Source organism: Watersipora subatra, chromosome 11 (assembly GCF_963576615.1).
Source record: "Watersipora subatra chromosome 11, tzWatSuba1.1, whole genome shotgun sequence".
Lineage (NCBI taxonomy): Eukaryota > Metazoa > Bryozoa > Gymnolaemata > Cheilostomatida > Watersiporidae > Watersipora > Watersipora subatra.
Genome location: NC_088718.1, coordinates 2,007,524 through 2,023,177, shown reverse-complemented (window position 1 = coordinate 2,023,177; position 15,654 = coordinate 2,007,524). Strand labels below are relative to the sequence as shown.

General features: G+C 41.2%; 1 protein-coding gene across 1 annotated transcript; it reads left to right on the top strand.

Annotated features, from left to right (window-relative positions):
• The first annotated feature begins 13,276 nt into the window (after nucleotides 1-13,276).
• LOC137408685 (uncharacterized) lies at nucleotides 13,277-14,860 on the top strand. Its single transcript, XM_068095265.1, has one exon. The coding sequence runs from the start codon at nucleotides 13,277-13,279 to the stop codon at nucleotides 14,858-14,860; it is 1,584 nt and encodes a 527-aa protein (XP_067951366.1).
• The last annotated feature ends 794 nt before the right edge of the window (nucleotides 14,861-15,654 follow it).

Here is a 15,654-nt window from a genome sequence, read left to right as displayed (position 1 = left end):
CTGCAAACAAATGATAACACTTTTTGGGCTCAAACACACCTCTCCTTCATTCTAAGGTGCTTAAATTTCAAGAAGTCCTGCTACCGCAGGGCCAGGCGCAAATGAGGTGTCCTGACCGGCCCACGCACCCTTTACCACCATAGATATATTACACAAATTTTGCACCACACATTTTTTCCTAGATTCACCGTGTATATCATAGGCTACTTTCATAGTGCCTAAACCAGTATTAATTCGATTAGTTTACACAACCTATGCAAAAACGCATAAACCAAACCCAGTCAAAAATTGAATAAAATGACAAAGCAAACTCAACACCTCGATATAGGTATGCGGTGCAAAATAATTGTGTATAACGTAATTCTTGCAAAACACATAAAATGTTATGAAGGATTGATAAAAAGTGTACTTTAACAGTTTACTGACGCGATAACAGCAATTAGCTTCTAGATTTATTATAACGGATTCTATAAAAGAACAAATTGGATCCGAAATTCGGGAAAGCATTGGTTGCTTTTCGGCATTGTAAGATCAACGAAAATCGCCACGGTTAAATACATTCATGGAAAATCCAGTCAGAAGTTTGGTGAGGTGACACCACTATGCGAACATTCGTCTCATCGAAAACATTCAATGTATGAAGACGGGCGGCAGATACATTTTTGTGGCAGCAGATACATGTACTTAGCGTTACACTATAATGTACACTATCTGAGCATTTTCATTTTGAAGTGTAGCTACCTGGGCATCAATAACACAGTACATGCACGAGTACTCCGAGCGTTGTGATAGGCGATGGTGAGAAGAAAAAGAGAACTCTCTTTCTTCTCAACATCGCCTATCGCAACGCTCGGCGTACCCGTGAGTATGTGTATGTGTGAAAATGAAGTCACAAGGTTATGTATAACTTGTGAAATATATAGCAAAATCAAAATTTATCTCTATTGCTAGTAAAAACGTCTGTTATGTCATAAAAGTACAGTAATTTTTGATAATGGAAGTTTGATTATCGTGTATCTAGTTATTAGTAATAGTGAAATACAACCTTCAATCAATGATTATTGTTGGTTTTGATTTAGTTCAATTTAATTTTTTTTCACAAGACTCTCAAAGGAAATAAAATTTTCAGCAGAATTTAGTTTTTTAAATAATTACTTGCTGCCAGTATTATTATTATTAATAATATTTATTGAGGATTGCAAACCTAGCATATAAACTCTTACAGAATAAATAACTTTTTGTCCTCACAAAAAAAACACAATACTGAAAGATATGTTACGAAACATACAGTCAACGTAATTGTCAAAACAATACAATAATACATTGCTACAATACAACTCAATGCAATAATACAATGCTAATAAGACTATGTGCTACAAATACCACTAAGAGCATATGCTACACCTAACAGATACCAAGACTATATGCTACACTACACCAACTACTACTAACACGATATAATACCAAAATCCACAAGAGACCTGAGCAGAACGACTAAGCTGAGATAATCCTAGGTGACTAGAAGACAAGAACATTTGGAATAAAGGCACTTATATACGCATTTAAGAATTATCCTTTGAACAGAATGAGTATTGAAAATGATTACAATATTAGGAAAAGCTTAAAAGAGACCGCGAGTCAGAGTAACCGGCGGATAAAAGGAGGTGATATTGAAAAGGAAAGGAGCTCTTTCCAGTGTTTGAACGCGCGTAAGGCTTGATAACTTTATGGCTACTCCGTAAAGACATTTTGTGTGTGTGCATATCACTGACTAGTTTCACCAAGTAATTTGAAGCTTTTCGTTTTTGCACTTTGTTTTGGATAAATTTTTTAAATATGTTGGCTGTACATAACTAACTCATCTACTATTCTACTAACTCTATTATTATACTGAATGTCCTTGACCTTATTATTATATATTGTTGTAACCTTGACCTGATTAAATAAAAGGAACTTCCTGTCTGAATACCTAACATGGTGGCAGTGTGTCCTTCTTTGCCTTCAGAACTATCTATTTAATCCTATTCTTAGCTGATTGCTAGTAGCATCTATTGCCTATTCTTAGCTGCCAATCATGTCCAAGCTTGAGGCACCACAAAGATTTGACTTTTCATCACCAGCATCGTTTCCAGAATGGTTGAAGCAATTTAAACTGCATAGGGTAGCTACTGGCTTGTTGGATAAGGACAATGGTGTACAGATAGCAACCCTCCTATACACTATGGGTGGGGATGCTGAACAATTTTATGAAACATTTACATTTGCTGATGATAATAAGAAGGATTTTGATATAGTTTCTAAGCTTCTGGATTACTTCAACCTAAAGCGTAACGTGATTCATCTTAGAAGTATATTTCATACAAGAGCCCAGAGAGCAGGCGAGAGTATTGAGAGCTTTATTAGGGATTTATGCAAACTCAGTGAGCACTGCGAGTTTGCAGCAGAAAGAGACAATACTATCAGAGACATATTAGTCATTGGACTGCTAGATAAAGAACTGTCTGCAAAGCTACAGCTGGAGGAAAACTTAGACCTTAGCAAGGCTATCTATATGTCTCGACACCATGAGCTAGTCAAAAATGAGGTTGCCAAACAAGTAGAGATTGATTCAATTAGCAGATCATCTGCTAGCTGTGGCACCAGCCAGATGAATAGCGACAGGCAGGCAGTAACAAAATCGTATGTCAACTACCAAGAAGCCATTAATTGTAATAACTGTGGCCTTAAACACAAGAGAAGACAATGCCCAACATTCGGTAAACAATGTCACCATTGCCAGACACCAAACCACTTTGCCAAGAAGTGCAGGAGTAAAGCCAGATTAACTCTGGCTGCTGCAGAGATTGTCAATCAGAATATGCAAGGAGAGACGTACTACCTAGATTCAGCGACACAAATACAGGACAACAGCGAGCCGTGGTTTGTGAGTATCCCTATAAACAACACGAACATAAAGTTCAAGGTTGATACAGGTGCTGATGTCACCATATTATCCAAAAACACATGACTTACTTATTGATAAACCTGTTCTATCTAAAGCCAATATTGAATTAAAGTCTGTTAATTCTGATGTAACTGTTTTTGGTTATTCTATATTGAACACTAAGTACAATGGTCATGAGTACTCACTCAAAATGTTATGTAGCTGATTGTAGATCGAACCTTTTGTCTAGGAATGCGATTAAGCATATGGCGGTCATCAGCTCCGTGGTTGGTGCTGTCGGGTGTGACACAGCTTCCGCGGTTCGGCCTGGTGCTGCGTTAGGTAAGATTAAGGGAAAACCTGTAATCAACAACCTCAAAAGTAACATAAAACCTACTTGCATCAATGCCCCGCGTCGCATCCCCTTCCCAATGTTAGATAAAGTTGACAAAGAACTAAATAGAATGCTCAGTCAAAAGATCATTAAACTGGTAACACAACCCATTGAGTGGTGCTCCTCCATAGTTCCTGTCCAGAAAAAGTCTGGCAATGCACGACTCAACAAAGACCTTAGGGCTGTCAATCGTGCAGTAGTTAGGGAAAATCATCCAATACCATCCTTTGAAGAACTGGCAGTCAAGATTAGCAATGCAACAGCATTTTAAACACTCAACACCCACAGCAGCTACCACCAAATAGCTCTCGATAAAGAATCAAGCCTGCTGACCACATTCATCACACACAGAAGCAGGTTTAGTTTCACACGCCTACCATTTGGGATATCCAGCGCCAGCGAGTTGTTTCAAAGGAACATGGAAGGAATTCCATCAGGATGTGAAGGAGATGTTGTCTATCAAGATGACATACTTATTTTTGGTCGCGACATGCAGGAACATCATCGGAGGCTTGAGGTAGTTTTGAAGCGAGTTGCAGAACATGGACTGAAACTAAACAACGACAAGTGCCTATACAGGCAATCTGAAGTCAAATTTCTGGGTCATATGTTCGAAGCTACTGGCATCAAACCAGACCTATCCAAGCTGACAGCAATTGAGACCATTGGTCATCCCAAAGATGTTCACACTCTGCGACGTTTTCTTAGCATGGTAAACTACATGCAGTGATACATCCCGAACCTCTCTCAACTCGCCAGCCCACTAAACAAGCTGTTAAAGAACGACACTGTCTGGACCTGGTAACAACCACAAGACGAGGCGATGAAGGCCATAATAGAACGTCTTAAAGGTTCTCTAGGCCTTAGATACTACGATAACGAACTCCCAGTTTATTTGTATGCAGATGCATCTACTGATGGTTTAGGGGCAATGATCTGTCAAGAAGGTCGTTGTGTGTCATTTGCATCCTGCACTACTAATGAGACCAAAAAAACTATTCCAACATAGAGCGTGAGCTCCTTGCGCTTGTTTGGGCTTGCAAAAAAATTGACCAATACTTGCGTGGCTTGGTGAAATTCGACCTCATCACTGACCATTCCCCATTAAACTCCATGATTAACGGAAAGGACCTGAACACAGTCCCACCCTGTTGTCAGCGTTTACTGATGCGTCTCATGTGATATAATCAGGTGGCAAGATATCTTCCAGGGCCACAGATGGTCGTTCCTGATACTCTTTCTCGATCACCAGACCTTAGTGACGTGCCAGACATGCATCTCACCTCAGTAAGAACAAATCTCCCCATATCTGACACTAGAATAAACAGCATCATCAGAGCTACACAAAAAGACAGCATCCTGGTAGAAGCGCTTCATTATACTCTAGATGGGTGGCCCAAATACAACAAAGTTGTTGTCCCAGCACTACACCCTCTATTTCATGTACGCTCCAACCTATCTGTTGCAGAAAACATGCTTCTTTTTGAGAATAAAATAGTAATTCCAGAGTCACTGAGGGAAGACATACTTGCCGCAATACATGAAGGTCATCGGGGGTTAGAAAAATGCAAATCTAGGGCAGCACAGGCGGTTTGGTGGCCAAACAAACAGTGATATTCAGTCCCACATAGCAGCATGTGAATTCTGTAACAAGCATAAGCCCGCCAATCGAAAAAAGCCCAGGATTTTACAGAGCGTTCCTGAGAGTAAATGGTATACCATTGCAACGGACTTACTTGATTACAAGGGTTCAAAATACTTAGTAGTTGTAGACTTATACAGTCGTTACATTGAGATTATTCACACCTAAAACACCACATAACATATTAAAATCCAGAAGCTCAAGTCCATCTTTGCTCGCTGGGAAATCCCTATCAAACTAGTTAGTGACAATGGTCTTCCCTATAATGGTTATGAATTTGCCAAGTTCATGACTGACCTTGGTATAGACCCTGTGACTAGCAGCCCGTATTACCCCCAGTCTAATGGGGCTGCTGAAAGAGCCGTTCAAACAGCCAAGAAGATCTTGTCACAAGATGACCCAGCAGCTGCGTTAATGATATATAGATGCTCCAAGACCATTACTGGATACAGCCCTAACGAGGTAATGTTAGGTGCCGATGTTAGAACATCACTGCCCAGTCGTTTGATTAAACCTAGTGTGGATCCTGAAAGAGTCCTGGGAAATAACTTACAGGCCAAGATATCTGCCAAGAGGTATTACGATCAATCAGCTCTCAATCAGTTGACATCTGGCTCTCCTGTTCGAGTACGAACCAATGGGGAATGGAGTGACCAGATCTATGATGTAATGGGCACAGCCGGAACACCCAGATCATACATAGTTCAGAATCAACAAACTGGGCGCAGGTTTAGGGGGAACGGGTGCCAACTTTTGCTGTCACGAACAGCTCAATCCAGCGATTCATCACCATCAGACCACACTGCACAATGCTCTCCGCAACCACCAATGCCTAGTCAGCCAGTCAATCCACCATTACCTATCAACTCAAATCAATTATGTGTAGATGACGTATTATGTGTAGATGAACTTGTGGATTCAGAAGTTCTTACTCTCAAAATAAATATACATAATTTTACCTTCCATTTTTCTTGTTTTTACCATCAACCTTGTTTAAAAAACATTGATGGCCTACTCGACTGGGTTGAATCCCTTGCCAGTCCATTTTTTGTCATTACCGGTGACTTTAACTTACCTGAAATACAGTGGCCTGGTAAGACCTTGAAATCCAGTCGAGACAGGAAAATGCATACTAATTTTCTTCAACTCCTTCAAACACATGGTCTCTCCCAACCTGTTGATTTTCCAACACATATTAAAGGAAACACCCTAGACCTTGTGTTATCCTCCATGGAAATTAATAATGCCCATGGAGAGCCAAGCACATCTGACCATTTTTATGTGTTGTTTGAAGTGAGCATACTTGATAGTCCCAAACAGGCAAACCTCTCCAAACTATCGCCCGTTTTTAAATTTAAATATAACTAAACTAATAACACTGAACTAACCATCCAATCCCAAGCATTTGACAGACAAATAACTAATCTCATATCAATCAAATCCAACTTTAACGACATTTGGCAATCCTTTAAAACTGGAATTATGGCAGCAGCTAAGGCCTCTATCCCTCATTTTCCCCTTAAAAATGTAAACAGAAATTTTGGATTAAACGCACCAGCATTAAAGAGATTCATAAAAGGAATAGATTGTTTAAAACATTTAAAAAGTACCCAATCGCCGACAATAAACAGATGTTCCAACTTCAGATTAAAAAATGTAAAAAACTAATTAGACAAGACTATAATAACTTTCTAAATATCCATACCTGCCATGAATTGACGGAAGGCAACAATAAACCTCTTTTTAAATTCATATCTTCAAAAAGAGGATCCAGTAACACAGTCAAAACCTTGCACAACAACACTGGCAAACCATCTGATAATATAGCCAACACTTTTGCTGACACTTTTCCTTCCATTTTCACAGTTGATAATAGTGCTTATCCCATTCCCCCAACAAACGAAACTGTAGCAAACTCCACCAAACAGAAGACCAAGGCAATAATTGTTTCCACTGATGGTGTCTGAAAACTTTTAAAACAACTTAACCCTTCTAAGGCTGCTGGCCCAGATGAACTGAACACCTCGTTGCTGAAACATTTAGCCTCCTATATTGCCCCCACTTTTACCAAGATAATGCAACACTCTTTATCCAACCATACTGTCTTTAGGGATTAGAAAAGGGCTACTGTCATACCCATTTTTATAATAAAGGTAGCAGGCTCCTGCCAACTAACTATCGTCCAATCTCTCTGACATGTGTACTTTCAGAAACCACAGAACACATAGTCGCACACTCCATCCGCAACTTTTTAGACTATTGATTTTTTCCATGACTGCCAACATGGTTTTCGTTCGACGAGAAGCTGCGAAAGTCAGTTAATCCTCACAACTCATGAACTCATTGAATCATTTGATACAGGAATCTAAACTGATGCCATTATCTCTGATTTTTCTAAGGCCTTTGACAAAGTGTCCACAGCAAACTTTTATTCAAACTTACCCAAACTAATCTAGACAGAACAATTATCGCCTGGGTTGAGGATTGGTTGAAGGATCGCTCACAAACCATTTTTATAAATGAAACATACTCCAAACCATGTCCAGTTTTCTCTGGTGTGCCCCAGGGATATGTTTTAGGCCCCCTCCTCTTTTTGATTTTTATAAATGATATGCCAGCGGCAATCAAGACCTCTAGACTCAGACCTTTCGCTGATGATGCTCTTATATTCCAAGATTGAGTCAGCCAGCGACTGTGCAAATCTTCAAGCAGATCTTGACCTGCTCATAGACTGGGCTGATTAATGGCAGATGGAATTTAACATCACAAAATGTGAGACAACTTTTTTCAGGTGTCATGAGAGCCCGTTTTCTCACAAATATCTCATAAAAGGCCAACAACTAACTTATGTCAATCACTTTAAATACCTCGGAGTCATTATAGACAATAAACTCAACTTTAACCTTCATATAGAAAAGACTATAACCAAATCTTTATCCACACTCTACATGCTCATGAGGTCCCTCAGAAGTTGCTCACCCAAAACAAAAACCCTTTCTTTTAAAAGAATCTGCCACCCAGTTCTTGAATATTCATCCACTGTCTGGTCTCCATATTTATCCAAGCACATAGACTCTCTTGAGTCTGTGAACAGAAAAGCTTTTAGGTGGGTGTTTAAACTTAAAAAAATGAGAGGATTTCTGACCTCATGTCTGAGTGGTCACAGGCCACTCTTGCAGAGCGTCGGAGGACGGCTGACAAAAATCTGAAAGACAAAATAATAAGGGAAGAAATTGCAATACCAACCCATTTTTTCTTAAATGCCCACTTACACAATACACGCCACAAAAGCACTAAAGGTGCAATCAACACCAATGTTAAAAAACACTCCTTATTTGTGCGAACCCTTAACAGCTAGCCCCCTTTTTTTCTTTGCGCAACCCTACTAAGAACCTTCAATATTTATTAAAAGTTCTTGTCCACACCCAATCTGTTGATAATATGCCCGTAACATTTATGTTGTGTTGTGACCTAATACTTTTATTCTGAATAACTCATATATACCTATCTTAGTTTCATGTTTTGTAGAGCCTGGAGTGGGCCTTGTACATAAACTAACACAAATCTAAAGTCATTCAACAGTTCTATTCACATTGTACACTCCACACTGTTCTGCAGAATGTGAGCCATTGCGCAGACTAGTTGGGGTGTCAGATGGAGAGTTCAGATGGGGTGAAGATCAGCAACGTGCCTTGGCAAAACTAAAATGTTTAATCACCGCAACTTCCTCTCTAAGATACTTTCAGGTGAACAAAGCAGTTGTAGTGCAAACAGATGCCAGCACAGAGGGTCTTGGTGCAGTACTCTTACAATATGGTCAACCAGTGTCTTATGCCTCTCGGAGTCTGACTGACAGTGAACGGAATTATGCGCCCATAGACCTAGAGCTGCTTGCCATTGTCTTTGGTATGCAGAAATTTGATCAGTATGTTTTTGGAAATCCTGATGTCACTGTGCACACAGATCACAGTCCACTGGAGTCAATATTCAGCAAACCACTTATTCAAGCACCAAAAAGACTGCAGTCGATGTTGTTGGCCCTTCAACGGTATCCTATGTCAGTAGTCTACAAGCCAGGAAAGGAACAGATTAGTGCAAATCTACTTTCAAGAGCTCCCACTGGCACACTTGAACAGGGAATCAATGAAGAACAAATTTTCAGTCAACCAGCTGAGGTCATTCATGTCTGACCTGAATCCAGAAATCATAGAGAGACCTGCCAGTCCCGGAGGCGACATATGTGAAAATACAACAGCAAACCAAGACTGATCCCATTTTGAGCCAGCTGAAAACAATGATTCTGTCAGGATGGACTGATAAAATAGGTGATCTGCCGGAAGAGCTCCGGCCATACTACTCTTATCGAGATGAGTTGGCTGTACTTGATGGGGTCATCTATAAGTAGTAGTATAACTTGTAGTTCCAGATATGATGAAACCGGATATTCTAGAGAAACTTCATAGTAGCCATCAAGGTACCGCAGCAACAATCAGGAGAGCAAGAAGTGCAGTGTTCTGGCCCCAGATGGCCGAGGACATAAGAATCAAAACGCATAAGTGCGTCACCTGGGCATTAGACTCTCCAGCACAACCTCATGAGGCTCTAAAGAGTCATGACATACCGGCAAAGGTGTGGAGCAAGATTGGAATGGACATATTTACACATAAAGACAAGCATTATCTGATACTTGTTGACTACTACTCAGACTTCTTCGAGTGCGAGCCTCTCTCTGATCTGCAGTCAAGATCTGTTATTAAAGCTTGTAAGAAGGCATTTGCTAGATATGGAATTCCACATCAGATTCATTCTGACCATGGAACACAGTTTACCTCAGCAGAGTTCACCAACTTTGGCAAGATCTGCTGTTTCATACGCACCACATCATCTCCCGGACACCAACAGTGTAACGGCAAAGCAGAGGCCGCCGTAAAAGTAGTAAAGAGATTGATGAGGAGGGCAGATGATGTATATCTGGCCCTGTTAGAGTACCGGAATACAACCACTGCCGGCATGTCTACCTCGCCTGCACAGAGAATGTTTGGTAGAGCTACACGCTCCATACTCCCTACAGCTTCTGACATTGAGGCCGAGGTTCTGAAGCAGAAGGCAAATCAAAAAATGCAGACGCAGAAATACTATAATAAATCAGCCAGAGATCTCTCTGAACTGGCTATTGGCTCTCCAGTGATGCTGAAAGATATTCAAGCACAAAAGACAAAGTGGTATCAGGGACGGATAGTGGAACAGCTATCAGACAGATCGTACCTGGTATCAAATGAAAACACAGGCAATGCAGTGAGAAGAAACAGAGTTGATCTAAGACCAATGGTATCTGGTCCTGACCATACCATTGAAGCTGAAGTCATTAACCCGCCTGAGCCTCAGGCAAATGCTTCTGTGCCACCTGATGTTGAAACGGCACCAATTAGCTGTGACCAGTCTGTAGCTACAGATGAAGCCATGTCAGCTTCATGGCAGAGAGCTCGACAAGCCAAACTACCAAGCAAATACAAGGATTATGAGATGTACTAGGTGACCAGGCTGACCCAGGAGGTGTCGGAACAGGCTGAGGGGGCCTGCGCCTCTGAGGCCTGATGGGACTAACACAATCTCTTTGATACTGGTCATGAGACGATAGATGACAAGAGACTTTACAAACTATATTGCTTTGACAATTAGTCAGATTCAGTTCATATTTCATTCATACACTATTACATACAAGAAACATTTGTGAGAAGCTATTACCACACATTTCTATTCATGTGAAATAGCATTTCTTCATCATACCTTTGTGGATACATACGATATATAATATGTGATATTCATGACTTGCTTTATCACATGCTTCTTTCCAAATATCGTAAAAGGGATGTTGATAATATGCCCGTAACATTTATGTTGTGTTGTGACTTAATACTTTTATTCTGAATAACTCATATACCTTAGTTTCATGTTTGGTAGAGCCTGGAGTGGGCCTTGTACATAAACTAACACAAATCTATGTGGTGAAAGAAGAGAGTCATGACATACAGCTTGCGCTTGTAGCGGGCATTGTTACATAGTTGTGGTTTGCCTTTGGAATGTATTCGTTACTGGCAGTAAGCCTTACTCTTATGTCATTGGCTGTGCCCTTTTTGTCTATCTTGTGTTGTTTGAGATTATGGTATGAGTAGGCACTCATTTCTCACTTGCAGTGGTACAATAAAGTCATATAGTGTACAGCACATTTCAGCACAAGCTATTTCGGCATTATGACAGTGAAGCTTTCAGATTTAGTACAGCGTTATGAAGATAAAACTAGTGGGGACTTTGGAGAGTGGTGCGACAAACTCGAGTTGATAGCAAAGCTCCAAAAAGTAGAGGATTTGGTATCATTCTTGCCGTTATTTCTTTCCGGGCCAGCATTTGCTGTCTATAAACAGCTAGATGACAGTACTAAAGGCAATTATACGAAGCTAAAAGAAGAACTACTCCAAGCATTCAGTGATAATAGTTTTAGTGCATACGAACAGTTACGAACACGGACATTGGTCGATGGGGAAACTGTGGATGTGTACTTGGCCGATTTACGAAGGTTAGTGGCCTTAATTGGCCAGACAGAACCGGAACCGCTCTTAAAATGCGTTTTTGTTGCTGGGCTACCCGATGAGATCACTACCCAACTAAAATCTGTATCACCTGTGGAGAAGCTAAGCTTGACGGATCTGGTTAGCCGAGCGAGAATGATGATGTCCAGCAGAGCAACAGATGCTGGTTCTTGTGCTATTGGTTATACAAAAAAGGACAGTACTTGCTACGGATGTTCTAAGGTTGGGTATACCTATCGCCAGGGTGGTGCGAGCAACCGCCACAATGCAAGGCGGCAAGTTCAATGTTACAGATGCCAGCAATTTGGTCACATCAGCCGACACTGTAAACAAGAACAGGGAAACGACAAAGGGGGAGTATTGTTGCTGGATGCTCTCCCTGCCCTAAAGTAAGCAGAATGTTACTATTCAAATCTGTTAAAATTCAAGGACATGACAATGTGGCATTAGTTGATAGCGGATGTGAACAGTCTGTTATACGCCAAGATTTGATTCGCCGACTAGGGTTACAATTGCAAGGGCCACCTCAGCTAGTGACTATGCTAAACGGACATGTTGGTAAATGTGCAGGAGAAGCATTATTACAAGTGACAGCCGAGGGTCAAACAATTGAGCTAAAGTGTCTCGTGGCGCCGTATTTGGTGTGTGGCTGTTCCATGATTCTCGGTATGGATGCCATTATAAGACTTGGTGGCATGGTGGTCTCCCAAAGCTGTGATGTGAGTTTTATGGCATCTACCAGAGTGATCAATGTTGGAGTACTTGAAAATCAACAAAAGTTACTTATGAACGAAAAGGAAACAGTAGTAATCGACGACAAAGACTTTAACGCTGTCTTCGATGGCTCAAAGTGGACAGTAAGCTGGAAGTGGTTAGCAAAAGAGCCTGTGTTGCGAAACAATTGTGCCGAGTATCGCGTCGCTGAAGACAAACGGAAGGCGTACGAGCTGGAAGTAGAACAATGGATTAACAATGGATGGCTACAGCCTCACAATGAGAAATTACATGGAAAGGTAACAGGAGTCATACCGCTAATGGCTGCCGCCCAGCCAAACAAACCAACCAAAGTTCGCCCTGTGATGGACTATAGCAAGGAATTAAACAGTTACATTAGCAATCATCCAGGGTGTGATGTGGCACTGTGCCAGGATAAACTAAGGAATTGGCGTAAACTTGGTGACAATGCATGTGTTTTGGATTTAAAGAAAGCTTACCTGCAGTTACATGTACATGGAGACCTTCATAGCTTTCAGGCTGTGAACTACAAGGGTAAGTTGTATGTCATGACTCGAATGGGGTTTGGGTTAAATGTGGCTCAAAAAATTATGTCAGTTATACTACAAAAAGTTTTAGCGTTAGACGAAATTGTGGCCAAAGATACTGATCACTGTGTCGACGACATTTTTGTCAATGAGGCTGTTGTGTCTGCAAAGCGAGTGCAGCACCATTTGTCAAGTTTTGGGTTAGTCACAAAGGAACCTGTACCATTGTCTGATGCACGGGTATTAGAGTTGAGGGTGACTACAAATGGTGCTAAAGTGAGATGGTCGAGAGATGGACCCTTGCCAGCGGTTGGCACTAAAGTTACAAAATGAGAGCTGTTTTCTGTTTGTGGCAAGCTAACCGGCCATTATCCAGTAGCGGGCTGGCTGCGCGTGTCATGCAGTTATATGAAGCGTTTAGCAAATGTAGTTGAGTGGGATAGCGACATACCAAATGATGTGGTAGGGATGCTTCATGAGACATTGAAATACACAGAGGAACATGATCCCGTCGGAGGTGTATGGACGGTACCAAGCTGTGACCATGGAACAGAGTGGTGTGATGCTAGTAGCATTGCTGTTGGGGTTTGTATAGAAGTAGGTGATGTTGTGGTCGAGGATGCGTCTTGGTTAAGGAAAGAGGATGATGGAGCACACATAAATGTAGCAGAATTGGATGCTGTGGTAAAGGGATTAAATTTGGCCATGAAATGGAACCTGAAAAGATTAACTGTAGTAACCGATTCCAAGTCAGTTTATGCATGGGTGCAGTCTGTTATAACGGATAGTCATCGACCGAAGGTTAGCGGGTTGTGCGAAATGATAGTGAGGCGTAGGTTGGGGCTAATTGCACAGCTGATTGATGAGTATGAGGTGGAGTTAACTATCAAATTGGTTAACTCATCCAGCAACAAAGCTGACGTGTTAACCAGGGTGAGGCAGAAATGGTTAGTGAATACTACTAAAGTGGCCAATGTAGCAGTAGTGGATAATGCCGCTAGTTATGACGATGTGAGGAAAACCCATGACCTGCACCATTTTGGGATCGACAGAACCTTGTATATTACTGAGCAAGGGTTAGGTAAACGGGTGAGCAGGAAGGCTGTAAAAAACATTGTTGAAAATTGCCCGGCATGTCAAAGGGTGGATCCTGCCCCCATGCGATGGACTAAGGGAAATTTGGAGGTAGAAGGAGTTTGGGAACGGCTTGCTACAGATATATGTCACTACAGGAATGTACCATACCTAACTATTATAGATTGTGGTCCAAGCAGACTTTCAATATGGGTAAGACTACAAAATGAGACAGCAGATGCAGTGTCACTACAGCTAGCTCGCGTGTTTAGAGAAAGAGGGCCTCCTGTCGAAGTGCTTTCAGACAACGGACCCTGTTTTCGTGGCAATCGTTTTGAGTCATTGTTGCAAACATGGGGAGTAGAACACATATATAGATGTGCATATTGTGCATCTGGTAACGGAATAGTTGAGAGAATCCACAGGACAATCAAGTGTATGGCTGCACGCTCGGGTGGTAGTATCAGTGACATGGTATTCTACTACAACAATTCACCTAATGCTGAAGGAATGGTGCCGGCAAAGAAGTTGTATGCGTATGTGCCTAGGCTGCATAGATTAGTTGGAGAGGGAGATGGTATGCGACGACAGCGAGACGTGACCTGTAACCCATTTAGAGTAGGTGATCAGGTATATGTCAAGTCAGCAAATGTAAAGTGCACATCTGTATGGAAGTTAGGTACAGTGACTGCACTAGTATCAAACACTGCTGTGGAAGTTGACAAGATGACTCGTCATGTTGCAGATCTGCGTCACGCTTGCAGAGAAAGTGAGGATGACGATAGCAGGGAAATTGAGATTATCCAGAATGATGAATGTATAGAAGCAGATTTGGCAAATGTTGAAAGGCATAGTGATTTGGCCGTAGGCAGTAATAGTCACCCGCCAGTATCGGTGGTAGATAACACAATCACCAGTAGAAGTGAAACACGAGATCGTAGGCCGCCAAAGTGGCTAGCAGATTTTTACGTAGAGTAAAAGGAAAAAAGGGTTTTGTGATCTATAGGATCAGGGGGAGCTGTGGTGAAAGAAGAGAGTCATGACATACAGCTTGCGCTTGTAGCGGGCATTGTTACATAGTTGTGGTTTGCCTTTGGAATGTATTCGTTACTGGCAGTAAGCCTTACTCTTATGTCATTGGCTGTGCCCTTTTTGTCTATCTTGTGTTGTTTGAGATTATGGTATGAGTAGGCACTCACTTCTCACTTGCAGTGGTACAATAAAAATCTAAAGTCAGTCAACAGTTCTATTCATATTGTACAACGAATCACAAACATAATCCCTACCCTCCACTTTAATAACAACATTGCCTTTACCAAACTTAAAAATCACAATAAAAAATAATAGGATGGAAGAAATCCAAACTAAGAGTAATCTACTCATGTTACCTAATAAAGATATCGCTCTAATGTCCCATTATGGGGCGAATGCGATTAATTGATTTGACTTGACGTGTAACCAATGATATACAGCCCCCCAGGGGGGCTGTATACATACCTGCCAACTCTCACGCATTGGGCGTGAGACTCACGCAATCACCCCAAAGAAAAAATGAAAATGCGTGAGAAATGCGTGAGATTTTTGCCCCAATTTCCACAATTTTATATATACTATCATTGATACATCAATTGTCCCAAAACCAAATCTCACGCATTGCCCCACTCTTGGGTTGGCAGGTCTGGCTGTATATCATTGGTGTAACATAATTTTTCTAAACTGATTAATATTGTTATCTGTTTTTTGTTGTAAATATTGCCTTTTTGGGTTTACAA

Coding starts and splice junctions, on each gene's coding strand:
- LOC137408685 (XM_068095265.1), top strand. CDS start 13,277: ATGCTTCATGAGACATTGAAATACACAGAGGAACATGATCCCGTCGGA.